At 47.9% G+C, this 15,254-nt stretch overlaps 1 protein-coding gene across 3 annotated transcripts in view; it reads right to left on the reverse strand.

The window, feature by feature from the left end:
• The window catches only part of SS18 (SS18 subunit of BAF chromatin remodeling complex), a 92,989-nt gene extending 84,630 nt beyond the window's left edge, over positions 1 to 8,359 (reverse strand). Inside the window, exons 1-2 of one of the 3 annotated variants that reach the window (XR_010177848.1) lie at positions 7,797 to 8,358; positions 303 to 379 (exon numbers count right to left, since the gene is read on the reverse strand). Coding sequence is in view for 2 of the 3 variants with exons in the window: in XM_063923631.1 (XP_063779701.1) it covers positions 303 to 379; positions 7,797 to 7,865 (146 nt within the window). In the remaining variant the exon portion in view is untranslated. Of the gene's footprint in view, positions 1 to 302; positions 380 to 7,796 lie in introns of all 3 variants that reach the window. The other 2 variants (XM_063923631.1, XM_063923632.1) reach the window with 2 other exon arrangements.
• Positions 8,360 to 15,254: the final 6,895 nt, after the last annotated feature.

Below are 15,254 nucleotides of genomic sequence, written 5' to 3' on the forward strand. Positions count from 1 at the left end.
GGACATGTCAGTATCTATCCCACCCTGAAACCTGAACGACTGACACAAATGACTACAGTTTCCCTTGCAGTGGGAGCCATAGGGACACGCAGATTGAGGAGTCGGGACAGACCTTCTACAATTATGTAGATGTCTTATTTGACATGACCTCTTTTGTACACTCAAAACTCAGATCATTTCTTTCTACCACTTGCTCTACAGTAATTGCTGGGTTGTACAGGACTAGGGTATAATACAACTTTACTCAAGTACTCCTTTGAAAGTAAGAAACATACCTACACATTCTATGGTTTACTACTTACTGAGAACATTCAGATGTCTTCCCTTTATTTTGATAATCCATAATACACTGAATAAGATGGTTATTTTCATCCAACATCTGTAAAACAAGCAAATGTTGTAATCAAAAAAGTTAATACATTATAACTGGCAAATTAAAATGAAGTTCACCACACATTGTTTTGCTGCAGCTAAGGTTCCAAGACCAATTCAATTATATAGTCCCATAATGAGTTCAGCACCTAGAATAGAGCTTAAAATTGCTCATGTATAAGTGTGTTGTAAAGCAAGCATCAATAAAGTTTTGTTTTTTAAATCTAGGCTAAGCCTCAACAGATACTGGTCACAGTGACTATGATTTTAGCCTTGGCAACTAGATTTTACTACAGAAACATCCAGAAGTCGGAGCACTTACCACTAGTGCAGCTTCAAATCCATATTCACGCAGAGTGCAGCAGTGCATTCATTTCATGCACTGTGGGACAGGGTGTGCAAACAGTGACATGCGGTGAGGTGAGCCAGAGGATTTTTTTGTCATACTAAAGTATAAGCCAGAGTTTTGACTATATAAAAGTATATGGAAAAATACAAAGAATATATTATAAATATCTTCTTTGTATTATCCTGATAATTTTTATAGTCAAAACTGGAGTAAAATGTCTGTGACAGGTGAGCCAGTGCCTCCCCTGACCATCTTTACCACACATCTCTGATCAAAACTCACCAAATTCCCAGCAGTGTATACTGCTATATTGTGTATAATGCCCACATGAACCCTTTGGCTCAGTGGTTTCCAAACTTTTTTGAATCACGGCGCCCTAGAATATCAGAATTTTTTCACGGCACCCCTAGGCCAAAAATTTCTTACTGAGAAATTTAGAAAGAAATATTACATTAAGTAGATTGCGTTTATATGTCATCCTTAGGGTCGGTTGTGTGGTGAGGGACAAGATTTGCTTCTGTTTGGCCACATATTTTATGACTGGTAGCCTCCAGCACTGGTTTTGCCTATTATATTGACCATGAATAATTTGAATTGGTCCTGGACCACCAACCCAGGGCACCCCTGCAAGTGTTCCGAGGCACCCCAGGGAGCCACGGCACACAGTTTGGGAACCTCTGCTTTGGCTCATAAATTGTGTGTAAATCTTTCTCTGGTACTAGCCAGTGTCTCCTGAGCCATTTACCTCACCACACGGCCCTGGCAAACAAAGGACTATACCCTTGATTTTCGAAAATGAGCTTCCTCCCTCAAAACTACAGATCATGGTAACTAATCACACACTATATAACTTTCACATAACACATTGTGATAGGGACAGAAGGTTCTTTTTTATACCAAAATATATAGATAGGAGCAATCTCACACGTGCAGGATGTTCAGCTCCCGGATGCAATATGCTTGGTGGAACACCGTATAAAACAGGATGCGGACACCTTGCAGAATACCAGTACCCCGACCAACAGCATCCCCGATGGTAAGTATTGGGATAGGATCCAGAAAGGGGGGGGGGGGGGGGTGTTTGGTGCTAAATTAATTTCCCCGTCCCCTGTCAGCATTCTAAAAGTTGGGATGCTGCAGTCTGTCGTGTGACAGTTTGCGGATGGTTGGGATGCCAACGATGTCACACCCTATAAAACCAAGGGGGTCATTCCGACCTGATCGCATGCTAGTTATTTTTTGCAGGGCTGTGATCAGGTCAAGACTCGGCAAAACTGCGCATGCACCGCAATGTGCAGGCGCGTCGTACGGGTACAAAGCGGATCGGTGCTGAGCGATGTATTTAACGAAGAATTGAATCTCACAGCCGATCGCAAGGAGATTGACAGGAAGAAGGTGTTTATAGGTGTCAACTGACCGTTTTCAGGGAGTGGTTGGAAAAACGCAGGCGTGTCCAAGCGTTTGCAGGGCGGGTGTCCGACGTCCATTCCGGGACCGGACAGGCTGAAGTGATCGCAGCGGCTAAGTTCAGACCTACTCAAAAACTGCACAAAACTTTTTTGCACCGCTCTTCTGCACAAGCGTTCGCACACTTGCAAAGCGAAAATACACTCTCCCATAGGCGGCGACTATCTGATCAAAGCGCTGCAAAAAATAGCTAGCGAGCAACTCTGAATGACCCCCCAAGTCCTGTGGACATCTGAACAATCCACCCCACTAGCAAACTAAACTAAAACAGTGTTCAGTTATGACTCAAGAATTACATAAACCTGTCACATTAGCGCCTGTGTTACAAATTAACCCTGTGCGCTTGCTTACTTCACCACTGGCATGGGGAGAGCTCTGTGGCATCACTGGTGGGTGGAGAATACTACAAATAAAGTTCAACAGTCTCCACAGTTCTGCTAGGTGAGTGGAGGTGGTGAGTAACAATTTATTGCTGGATATTTCCTTGTAGCAGTATCGCTCAGGAACAGTTATCAAAAAACTGCACAACAGATAGAGAATTACATCTAGCATTATACATAAAAGTGATAATGTGCAATTGCCTTTCTACACAGAATAAGTATAGCTCTGAGAGCTGCAATACATTACTAAAAGTAGTGACGGCATGGGAACTTTTATCCAAAATATTTGAGACTTAGGATTTCCTAAACGTTTTAACCTTTTGTAGGAGGACAAAAAGGTATGATTTATCTAATATTACTGGACAGATAAAAATGTTCAGCAAATTCATGTGTAACGTATTCGACAGATCTAGAGAAGAACGCTGACCCTTGTCAATTACTGAAGAGAACCCTTAAGATACAAATAATGTAGACATACCTAGTAAATGTTTAAGTTAGTTTTACAGAAACACAAACTCTAGGCACGAAGTAAAGTTTTAAATTCTTGATACGGCACCACTAATAAACGGGATCATACACACAACACAGGACACCTCTCCTTCTTAGAAATAGACTACACTCTTCAATACACATCATAACCTCTCAAATCAAACTTCTCTCACACCCCTATCCCTTCTCAAGTCCATTACATATGGTGTCTTCCTCCTCAATCCCATTCATCTTCCTCTATAGCATCACTGCTCACTCATTCCTCTTCTCCATCCCACCATCATCCCATCATTCTTACAGGACCACTATAAACACATTCCTTTTATCATTATCAGCATCCTGTCCTCATCAGCAAAGTGCCTCCCTCCATCACTAAAATCATAAATAACATCTGGGGCCAGATGTAATGACGTCTGAGTTTGCCAGAGGTGCAGGTTCCCAGTTGAACTCGGATGTTTGTTTAAAGTAGCAACCATTTACAAGGCATGGTTCTTTCTTGTAAATTGGCGCTTTAAAAAAAATAAATAAAAAAATCTTCATCCAGGAACCCGCACCTCCGGCCAACATTACATCTGGCCCCTGCTGTAATTACTACAGTTGGTGCTATGGGGAGAAGAACCACCTCTGGTACCCAGTTTCTCTGCACCCAACTCATGGCGGCAAACGCTGCTGTGAGAGACCCTGATGCACCTTTTCGTTTTCCCTGAGGTCACATATGCGTCAGCTAGTGGGGACGGAGATGCACACACCAACCAGCAAGGAGCAAAATAACCATGCTTGTACCCTGGGGGCACTACAATGTGACATTACCTGAACTGGGGTACAAAGTGCTAATTACGCCCCAGCCCCATTCTACAGTCATTCACTCTCCCTCCTCCATAATTTGCCCTCCCATAGTTACCTGCAGTAACTCCTCCACAAAGCTCAAATGTCAAATATGTGGCCCATTTAAAAAAAATCTTGGGGTCCTAATTCACATTACAATGTATGGTTATATGTAAAAGCCCCGTAAGTGCCAAAGTCTCTTCTGTGAACTCTGTGCCTGCACTGCTATCACTCCAAACACCCTCCTATGTATCTACCACTGGACAGTACTATCTGACCAGCCAGAGTGCATCCTGCCATTGTGTTTTAGTAAGACATACGCTCTAACACGTATACACTGCCTATGTATTTATGGATCACACATCAGTTACCCCGAGTACTAACGTATGTACTAAGCCTGATCACATACAGCAAACCTTCTCTAGCTCCCTGTAGCCACAGTCTACACCCCAGTGTCTACTCTACTTGCCAGTGTCACCTAGTGACTGAAAATTGTCCCTTTTTATACAAGTATCCGAAGTGTTAGGCACCATGGAAATTGGGGCTTGCAGAGCTAGACAAAACACACCGAGGATTTATGAAAATAAACTACAAAACTATATACAGATATTTAGAGTCAAACTGTCACTTACCATATATTAGGGTAAGTCAAATAAAATCGCAGTAACTGCATCACACCTGGGAGACGCAGCTTAAATACCAGGCATTAGTTGATGTAAATTGCACCTCTCAGGTTCAGTAACATGAACAGCTCTGGCCACTCAAGAGCTACATCCTTCAGTTCTAACTGAATTCCACCCCCCCCCAATTGTGTTTGTGGGGGGAGGGGGGATTCATTTTTCTGCACTTCCGATTTCCTCTCTAAAGTGATGGGACATCGAGGAGGGCAATTCAAAAAAATTTTTTTTTATCGATCGTGTATGTCGCACCTAAACAGACAGGGTTTAGCTGCACACAGCTACTAAACCAGTCTATAGTATTGGGAGCGACGCAAAAAGTCCTTTTTGGGTGCCCCAAACAGCAGACTGTTTGCACACCACAGCTGAGGCTGCAAGTGGCATCTAGTTGAAGCCACGGGAAAAATCAATTGGTTTCCCCAGCAATTCAGTCAACTGAATAACTCCGAGCTATGGTAGGTCAGTTGTGGGCTGAGTTTTGAGGCGCGGGGCTCCTGAATTGCTTTGACTGGGTTGCATCAATGCATCGCAATGTAACCCTTATTTTAGCACTTTATAGCACTCTATGCACTTTCATGTCTGGGGAATGTTGGTTCTCGCAGACTAAACAGGGTGTTTTGCTGCAAGAACCTGCATTCTCCATCTAAAGTGCCTGGCGCAATACTGTTTCAGATGCGCTAAAGGCAAAAATCAGTATCGCACCAGCACTTATCTGACTCCTGCTCACACCCCTGGAGGGTGCGAGAAGAAATCCTTTTGTCGGGTGTCACAGAGAGCTGAATTGAATAGCACCAGGAGCTAATTCCCAGCGCTATTCAATCCGCATTGTACTGAATCGAGCCCTTTGTTTGTTTTTTTTAATCCATGTAACATTTCTAACACATTTATCTTTCACCCCTGTGACACACCAGACACATAATAGCTACTCTCACTTATCTATAGGTGCCCATACACCAGGAATAGGTATGGCATGCGCTCTGTCGCATGCGATACCCTTCAACTCCCAGAAGTTCCTGGACTCACGATAAAGCGAGTACAGGTGCGTCTACTCACGTCGTGCTATCGCAAGCGACAGGGCCAGATCTTACCTACTGCAGGTAAGATCTAAAAGCCCTACTTTTGACTCCCAGGAACACACCTCAGATCGGAATTGTAAGTGGACCACACACGATGTATCATTTGTCCACATAACAGACAATATATTGTACAATGTGTACTCAGCATAAGTTGGAGGGGTGGACAGGAAATGAGTAAAGTGGGTAGTCAGAGGGGTAGAATACTGAGGAGGGCCGATAGACTTATGAAGAGATCAAGGTATGGAATCAGGCTGTGGATAGTGGAAGTAAATCAGCGTGAAATTTATAGTGACAACACAAGAAATCTTAGATGCGGGCATGAGATGGGGTCAAGGTACAAGGTGGTCAATGGAAGAGCATGAACATAGAAGACATGGGAGAGAAGTGGAAGAAAAAAAAAATATAGCCCTGATCTGCTGAAAACTGCCTTTTCTCTGCTTCGTTCCCTTCAGAGCAGGTTACCGTTACTTCTCTGGCGGCGTCCCCGCTCCATGTCTGCATCGCATCACCATACTTTTGTATGGAGAGTGTGATTCATAAAAGAAAAGAAAGCTCTGGTTCCCATTTCTCAGCTCTTCTCATATTCACCAACTCAGGATAAATTGATATTAACTTCAATGTGAAAAAGACAGGGGAGTTGGTTACTTCCCTGTCTTTGGGCCCATCAACCGTTCTAGCCCCCCCCCCCCCCTTTACATCCCAGCAGCCCCTCCTGACGCTGATGCTCAGGCACATGTGCAGAAAGGACCTGCCTTCCAACTTCACGCTTCTGAGAGAGGACAACGGCTGAAGACAGGATGGCATTGCTGGAAAGGTAAGTATACATGTATTGCTACTAAACAAAGCTATACATTGCATCGACCTGATGCAATATAAAGAGAAAAATAATTCGTAACAGCGTGACTAGACACCCAAGACGCTCAGTTAGGCACGCATCTGTTTCACCCAAAGATAAGGGAGAGCAGAGCTGAAACTGGGGGGGGTCTGGGGGTGCACCGGACCACCCGCTAGCCTGAACACGGACTTATACATTTAATTAGTGTCCGCCCTGTCAAGAACACATATACTGACCGGGAGGACGATGGGCATGTTGTAGCTCCCCCTCCCCTCTGTAACAGCCTATTGAATCCTCTTGTATGTGTGTGACGTGATGTCGTCTAAGTTGGGTCTAAGTTAGTAGGTACCTAGGAGGGCATCGCAGCTATTTACTGGGCGTGCTGCTTGAAAACACACACATTACACAGCACACTTATTCCTAGCTTTGGGGTGCAAAACGGTGACTAAAAAAACTCAACTGTCTACTATTGTTAGTTTCCCTCAAACCTCTATGGAGTGCGAGAGAAAATGTGCAATGAAGATGGGAAAAATGCACCATTGCAGAACACCACATTGCATCCAATTAGGTTTCCCCCAAAGACTGCTTAACGCAGCACCCATCTGAACTACTCATAGGTTACCCATACCATCGGCCAACATTATTGGGGGTGACGGGTGGGGATTCAATTAGTACAATATGAAAAGCGCTCTACAAACACATGGTCCTGCCTTCACTTGTAGACCTACTAATTAGGCACAGAGCCAGGTCACTGCCACTGACCAAGACTGGAAGAGCTACATACCGTAGCTGTCCAGGCTGGGATACGGTTCTTAGGTCAACCTCACTTATGCGACAATCATTAGGTCAACATGGGCATTAGGTTGACAAGTTTTTCACATTTTTTTTCTTCGTTTTTTGAACTTTTTCATACTTTACGATACCTTGACAACTACGATTGGGAGTAGGCCATGAGATTGGACACGGTGCACTAAATGGTGTTCCCGGTCACTTAATGAATACATCGAAACAAACAAAACTCATGTTAACCTTTTTTCATGTGCCCACCAAAAATGGTCAACCTAATGAGTGTCGACCTAAATAGGGCCAACCCAACAAACCCATTCCGTCCAGGATCTCCCCCTATGCCAGTGGTCAGCCAGATCACCATGGGCGCGATGCAGACCCCCCACCCCCAATATTACTTTGGCTCGTTGGCAGTCACACAGCCTGACCTACAGCAGTACCCACAATGCGATCCTCCATAGGCAGGAGTAGGGAAGAGCTGGGACAGGAGCCGAGCACCCCAATCCTTGCATGGCGGTAACGAGCTGCCCTTTGTGTTACCTTCTGTATGGCGGCAGGGGTGATCTCGCCCTTCCCCCGCTGCCGAGGAGCTGCAAAGGCCACAGACATGTCGCTGGGAGGAAGACGGAGCAGGTGAAGGGAACCCGGAGACCTCGCTGCTTCTGCTGCTGTTGTTATTGATGGGGACGGAGCGACCGGAACAGAACACAGGAGCTTCCCCGCGCGCAGCCAGAGACCGGAACAGACCAACTGCTGCTGTACCAGGGGGGGGATCTAGCGGCCGCCCCCAACTAGAGGCCGCGCACGCCGTGCCAGCGCCCACCACACACACGCTGCTCACTGACCGGCTCTCTTCGGCGATCACACGGGGAGCGCAATGCCCCGCACAGCCGCTAATCTCTCACTGCCTGATCCGTGCACCCCCCCTGGCGCCGTGCGAACGTCCTATCATCCTGTGCAGCAGCAGCGACGCGCACACTTGGTACATCCCGACGGGGGAGGGGGTTAGGGAACCGCACGATATGTATGTATTATCTCAGGGACTCGGAGCACAGCGATAGGTTATCACACTCTCTGTCCCCGGTGTATAACATTGGGCGGCGCTGTCTATAGGAGGTGAGTGTAACTGCTGGAGGCATAGCAGTGATCTCCCCCGCATGTTCTGTTCTATGGACTACTCCAAAGTGAAGAGAAACAAGAGTGACTAGTGAGCCACAATTTGTCTCCGTAATCTTCAGTACAAAACTGAAGTAAATGACTGTGGTCTTAGGGAAAATGGCCGCTGTGAAATGGGACCTAATAGTGTAGTGTCCCGGCGACATCTTACAGAGGACTATGGGTGGTTACTGAGCCGCTGCACTGGCCGTCACGTGATGCTGTGTGTACCACGTGGCCACAGGAATAGGTGTGTAGGGGTATTACCCAGTAAGGGTAGCGGAGTACAAAAAAGTACACTTGAAACAACAGGAGAGGTGTGTCTTTGTCACCCAGATATGTGTCTATCCCTAGTTTAGGAATGGCTATCGGTGTGTCTACCATCGATGGTTTCCATTGAAGGTGATATGGCAGGTGTCCATTGAAGGTTGCATACATACATTGAACACTCAAAAACCCGTACAAATTAGGAAAAGGGTCGAGGCCACAGGTAAAAGGGGCGTGGTCACACCCCCTTTCCTATAATTTCTATGGAGATTTAGTGAGCAAAAAATCGGTACAAAGCCCTTTTTAGCAGGTACAGCCCATAAAAAAAAAACGGTACTGTACCGGCTAAAAAGGTACAGTTGGAGGATAGGATACATACTGTGCCATAGATGACCATCCCTGTACTTTCACTGACTTTCCCATGGGCCAATCAGGACTTGGGCTATGTTTTGGGTCCCAGCCCTCTGTTGAAAAAGAAAACAAAAAACGTTGGTTGGCTATACCATTGATGGTGGGAAAACGCTCTGGTTCTCTCCCCATCGATGGCAAAAGTTCATTGGCAATAAACCGTCAATGATTTGGAATCATCAGTGATAGCCATCTATACCCAACTACTCTCATTTTCCACATTATGATAACATACCCCCCAACTGTACCTTTTCTCTTACGTCCTATAGGATGCTGGGGTCCACATTAGTACCATGGGGTATAGACGGGTTGACCAGGAGCCATGGGCACTTTAAGAGTTTAATAGTGTGGACTGGCTCCTCCCTCTATGCCCCTCCTAGGGGATGTCCATAGGAGTTTTTCTAGTTTTATTATTTTTCTTAGAGTTAGGAACAGGGAGGCTGCTGGCAACAGCCTCCCTGCTTCGTGGGACTTGGGGGGGTGGGGGGGTTTAGTAGAGTCCAACCCTGAGAGGTTAATGGCCACTATCTCCGCTGACAGGACACTGAGCTCCTGAGGGTGATGATCGTTAGCCGCCCGAGGCGAGCGCTCACTCTTGCAGCATGTCGCCACTCCCTAACAGAGCCAGAAGATTCCGGTGGCGAGTGAGACACCGGCGACCCGATAAGCGGGGAGACGATGTGAATAGCAGCAACAGGGTAGGAGCGCAGTACTAACTGCGCTCCGGAGAGCTCAGGGGTACACAGTGCAGCATTATGAGGGGCGCCCTGAGCCAGCTCAAATACCCTAAACTGGTCACTCAAGGCTATCAGCGACCCCGGTGACGCTGCTAGCAAATTCCTCAGGCAAGTATAAAAATTTGAAAGTGCAGGAAGACGCGCCATGTCCAGGGGGCGGAGCTTCTCCTCAGAGCGGACCCAGCAGCAATCAGCGCCATTTTCTCCCTGCAGATACAGCTACAGAGACGCTGACAGGGAGTGCTGTCCTTCCACACGACTCCAGCTATCCTGTGCAGTACCAGGGGGTTGTAGAAGGTGGGGGGGTGGAGGCTGTGTATTATTGTGTAGTCTATTAAAAGTACACAGTCAGTGCCAGGTTGGTTGTACCTATCTAATTGGGCGCTGTGTGTGTGCGGGCTCCAAGCTCTGTTTCTGCTGCGGGGTACACTGGGCTCCACAAGGAATGGACAATGGGGTGTAGAGTAGGATCTTGATCCGAGGCACCAACAGGCTCAAAGCTTTGACCTTCTTCCCCGAATGCATAGCGCCACCTCCTATATCACCCCACCTCCCTGCACAGGATCTCAGTTTTGTAGATGGTGTTGCAGTAGCAGGCACTTAACAGAGGGGCTGCTCCAGGCAGCTCTAAGAAGAGCTTTTTTTCTGAGGAAAAAAGTGAAGACTTCAAGGGCAGCAGCAGTGTTACATGTCAGTGGACATTCACGGCTGCAGCTCCGGCTCTCCCCAGCGGCACTGTACACTCCCGAGCCCTGGTTGCCGGGTAACTACAGCAGGAGGCTCCGGTTTTCTTCTTGTCAGGCACACACGACGGGGGCTCTCCGGGATCGCGTGGCCGCGCTTCGGGAGGTGGAAAGTAGGTCCCGCTTGCGGGACCCGGTCTTAATCGCGATCCGGCGCGGTCAGTGGGAGGCGGGCCGCGCGCGCTGGCCGTGGACACTGTGGCAGTACAGGCGATCCCACTAGATCACCAGGGCATGGGACAGGTCAGGTTTTCTCTATAAACCGTTTTATTAGAGCCCGCAGTACCCAGTGGTTTTGCCAGCAGGGGGATAAGGCTTAGACCAGGAGCCCTCCCCCAGCCCCAGGGCGCCATTTTCTGCAAATGTTCCCACCCTGGAGCTGCATATCTATCTCTCCCTCACTCCCTGGCAGCGTCTGCGGCGCCATTATCCCTCAGCTCACTGTTCCTGGGAATGCTTGGGCAAATCCTCCTATGTAAAGCCGCCTGATTGTCAGTGCTGATACTTTACAAGACATTGCAGTATTCTACCTGCCTTTTTTAGTCAATGTTAGTTAGGAAAGAGTGCACTTAGGGTTTCCTAGTACAATTACCCTGTGATATACATCCAGTTCTTACTGTGTACTGTTATATAGCTGTGTAAGCTAGTCCAGTGCAGTATTATTGTTAGTAATAACCTCTGCATTGTACAGACTGTGACTATTTGTGTGTGCATTGATAGCGGAGTGGTGTCCATTTCGTGTCTTTCACTCAACCTGCTATCCCTATATTCTATAACCTGAGGGGGCCTGGTGCGTCAGGTTTTATCCAATATAGGATTTTCGCAAAGATATACTGTATTACGTATTTTTCTGTGTGATTTAGTCACCATATCTCTCCTTTATCTCTGCTGGTGCTGACTACACTGCGCAGGGGTTTGGGCTAGAGGTATTGTGCTGCTGACAAATTGTACTGTGTTACCTGATACTGCAAGTTATATCATGTCTGCTTCTGAGGGTAACGGTTCTGGGGCTGAACACACTGCCGGTGTTGCTGAAGCCGCAACACCGAGACAGGAGAATATAGCAGCTTTGGGCTCTGGTTCTGGGGGCTCCTTGCCCCCCATTGGGACAGTGGCAACGGGGGCAAATAATGACCCGCCGCGGGCTGCTTTTTCCACGCTTCTGCATACGCTAGTTCATAAACTAACACCCCCTATGGGACCCCCAATGCCAGTGCAACCGTTTGTGGTCCCTGCAGCTAACCCGCCGTGGGCGGACGATTTATCTGCTCAAATAAAGAAGTTGAACCAGTCCCTGACTACTAAAAAGTCAGACCGTCGCTCGCCTACGTCCAAGGGGTCCTCTAAGCGAGCGCTTGTCTCCTCACAATCCACTGCTGTCACTGACACCTCGTCGGATGAAGACGGCACTTACACTGACCCCACAGGTTCTGACTCAGATACGGCTGATGGGAAGGGTGGTTCACATGTGGATGTTCCTGATCTTTTGGAGGCTATTAAGTTAATTTCTCTAACGTCCTAAGTGGATGCTAGGGACTCCGTAAGGACCATGGGGATTAGCGGCTCCGCAGGAGACTGGGCACAACTATAAAGAAAGCTTTTAGACTACTGGTGTGCACTGGCTCCTCCCACTAAGACCCTCCTCCAGACCTCAGTTAGATTCTTGTGCCCGGCCGAGCTGGATGCACACTAGGGTCTCTCCTGAGCACCTAGAAAGAAAGTATATTTAGGTTTTTTATTTTCAGTGAGATCTGCTGGCAACAGACTCACTGCAGCGAGGGACTAAGGGGAGAAGAAGCGAACCTACCTAACAGGTGGTAGTTTGGGCTTCTTAGGCTACTGGACACCATTAGCTCCAGAGGGATCGACCGCAGGACCCGACCTTGGTGTTCGTTGCCGGAGCTGCGCCGCCGTCCCCCTTACAGAGCCAGAAGCACGAAGAAGGTCCGGAAAATCGGCGGCAGAAGACTTCAGTCTTCACGAAGGTAGCGCACAGCACTGCAGCTGTGCGCCATTGCTCCTCATGTACACCTCATACTTCGGTCACTGATGGGTGCAGGGCGCTGGGGGGGGGGGGGGCGCCCTGAGGGCAATAAATAACACCTTGGCTGGCAAAATATACATCATATATAGTCCCAGAGGCTATATAGATGTAAAATCACCCCTGCCAGTATCACAGAAAAAGCGGGAGAAAGTCCGCCGAAAAAGGGGACGGGGCTTCTCCCTCAGCACACTGGCACCATATTTCCCTCACAGTTCCGCTGGAAGGAAGCTCCCTGGCTCTCCCCTGCAGTCTGAGAATACTACAGAAGGGTAAAAAAGAGAGGGGAGGGCACTAAATTTAGGCGCAGTATAGATATATATATATGTAATATATATAAAAAAGCAGCTATAGGGAAAACACTCATTGATAGTGGGATCCCAGTGTTATATAGCGCTCTGGTGTGTGCTGGCATACTCTCTCTCTGTCTCGCCAAAGGGCTTTGTGGGGTCCTGTCCTCTGTCAGAGCATTCCCTGTGTGTTTGCGGTGTGTCGGTACGGCTGTGTCGACATGTTTGATGAGGAGGCTTATGTGGAGGCGGAGCAGATACCTGTAAATGTGATGTCACCCCCTGCGGGGTCGACACCTGAGTGGATGGTGCTGTGGAAGGAATTACGTGATAGTGTCGACTCCTTACATAAAAGGTTTGACGACATACCTAATGTGGGACAGCCGGCTTCTCAGCCTGTGCCTGCCCAGGCGTCTCAAAAACCATCAGGGGCTCTAAAACGCCCGCTACCTCAGATGGTTGACACAGATGTCGACACGGATACTGACTCCAGTGTCGACGACGAAGAGACTAATGTAACTTCCAGTAGGGCCACGTTACATGATTGAGGCAATGAAAAATGTGTTGCACATTTCTGATGTTAACCCCGGTACCACAAAAAAGGGTATAATGTTTGGAGAGAAAAAACTACCAGTAGCTTTTCCTCCATCTGAAGAGTTAAACGAAGTGTGTGAAGAAGCGTGGGCTTCCCCTGATAAAAAGATGGTAATTTCTAAGAGGTTACTAATGGCGTACCCTTTCCCGCCAGAGGATAGGTCACGCTGGGAAACATCCCCTAGGGTGGATAAAGCGCTCACACGCTTGTCGAAGAAGGTGGCACTACCGTCTCCGGATACGGCCGCCCTGAAGGAATCTGCTGATAGAAAACAGGAGGCTATCCTGAAATCTATATATACACACACAGGTGTGATACTGAGACCGGCTATAGCTTCAGCCTGGATGTGCAGCGCTGCTGCTGCGTGGTCAGATTCCCTGTCAGAAAATATAGATACCCTAGACAGGGACACTATTTTGCTGAACGTAGAGCATATAAAAGACGCACTTTTATACATGAGGGATGCACAGAGGGATATTTGCCGGCTGGCATCCAAAATTAGTGCTATGTCCATTTCTGCCAGGAGAGGGTTATGGACTCGGCAGTGGACAGGTGATGCAGCTTCCAAACGACACATGGAAGTTCTGCCTTATAAAGGTGAGGAATTGTTCGGGGATGGTCTCTCGGACCTCGTTTCCACAGCAACAGCTGGGAAGTCTACATTTTTGCCCCATGTTCCCTCACAACCAAAGAAAGCACCGTATTATCAGGTACAGTCCTTTCGGCCCAATAGGGGCAAGCGGGTTAAAGGCGCGTCCTTTCTGCCCAGAGGCAGAGGTAGAGGGAAAAAGCTGCAGCATACAGCCAGTTCCCAGGAGCAAAAGTCCTCCCCCGCTTCCTCTAAATCCACAGCATGACGCTGGGGCTCCACAGGCAGAGCCAGGTACGGTGGGGGCCCGTCTCAAGCATTTCAGCAATCAGTGGGCTCGCTCACGGGTGGATCCCTGGATCCTTCAAATAGTATCTCAGGGGTACAAACTGGAATTCGAGACGTCTCCTCCCCGCCGTTTCCTCAAATCGGCCTTGCCAACCACTCCCTCAGGCAGGGAGGCAGTGTTACAGGCAATTCAAAAGCTGTATTCACAACAAGTGATAGTAAAGGTGCCCCTACTTCAACAAGGAAGGGGTTACTATTCCACAATGTTTGTGGTACCGAAACCGGACGGTTCGGTGAGACCCATTTTAAATTTGAAATCCTTGAACACATATATCAAAAAATGCAAGTTCAAGATGGAATCGCTCAGGGCGGTTATTGCAAGCCTGGACGAGGGAGATTACATGGTATCGCTGGACATCAAGGATGCTTACCTACATGTCCCCATTTACCATCATCACCAGGAGTACCTCAGGTTTGTGGTACAAGATTGTCATTACCAATTCCAGACGTTGCCGTTTGGTCTCTCCACGGCTCCGAGGGTCTTTCCCAAGGTAATGGCGGAAATGATGATACTCCTTCGAAGGAAGGGAGTTTTAATTATCCCGTACTTGGACGATCTCCTGATAAAGGCGAGGTCCAGAGAGCAGTTGTTGGTAGGGGTAGCACTATCTCGGGAAGTGCTACAACAGCACGCCTGGATTCTAAACATTCCAAAGTCACAGCTGGTCCCTACGACACGCCTGCTGTTCCTAGGGATGGTTCTGGACACAGAACAGAGAAAAGTGTTTCTCCCGGAGGAGAAGGCCAAGGAGCTGTCATCTCTAGTCAGAGGCCTCCTAAAACCAAAACAGGTGTCGGTGCATCACTGCACGCGGATCCTGGGAA

This window comes from Pseudophryne corroboree, chromosome 5 (assembly GCF_028390025.1).
Source record: "Pseudophryne corroboree isolate aPseCor3 chromosome 5, aPseCor3.hap2, whole genome shotgun sequence".
NCBI classification, from domain to species: Eukaryota; Metazoa; Chordata; class Amphibia; order Anura; family Myobatrachidae; genus Pseudophryne; species Pseudophryne corroboree.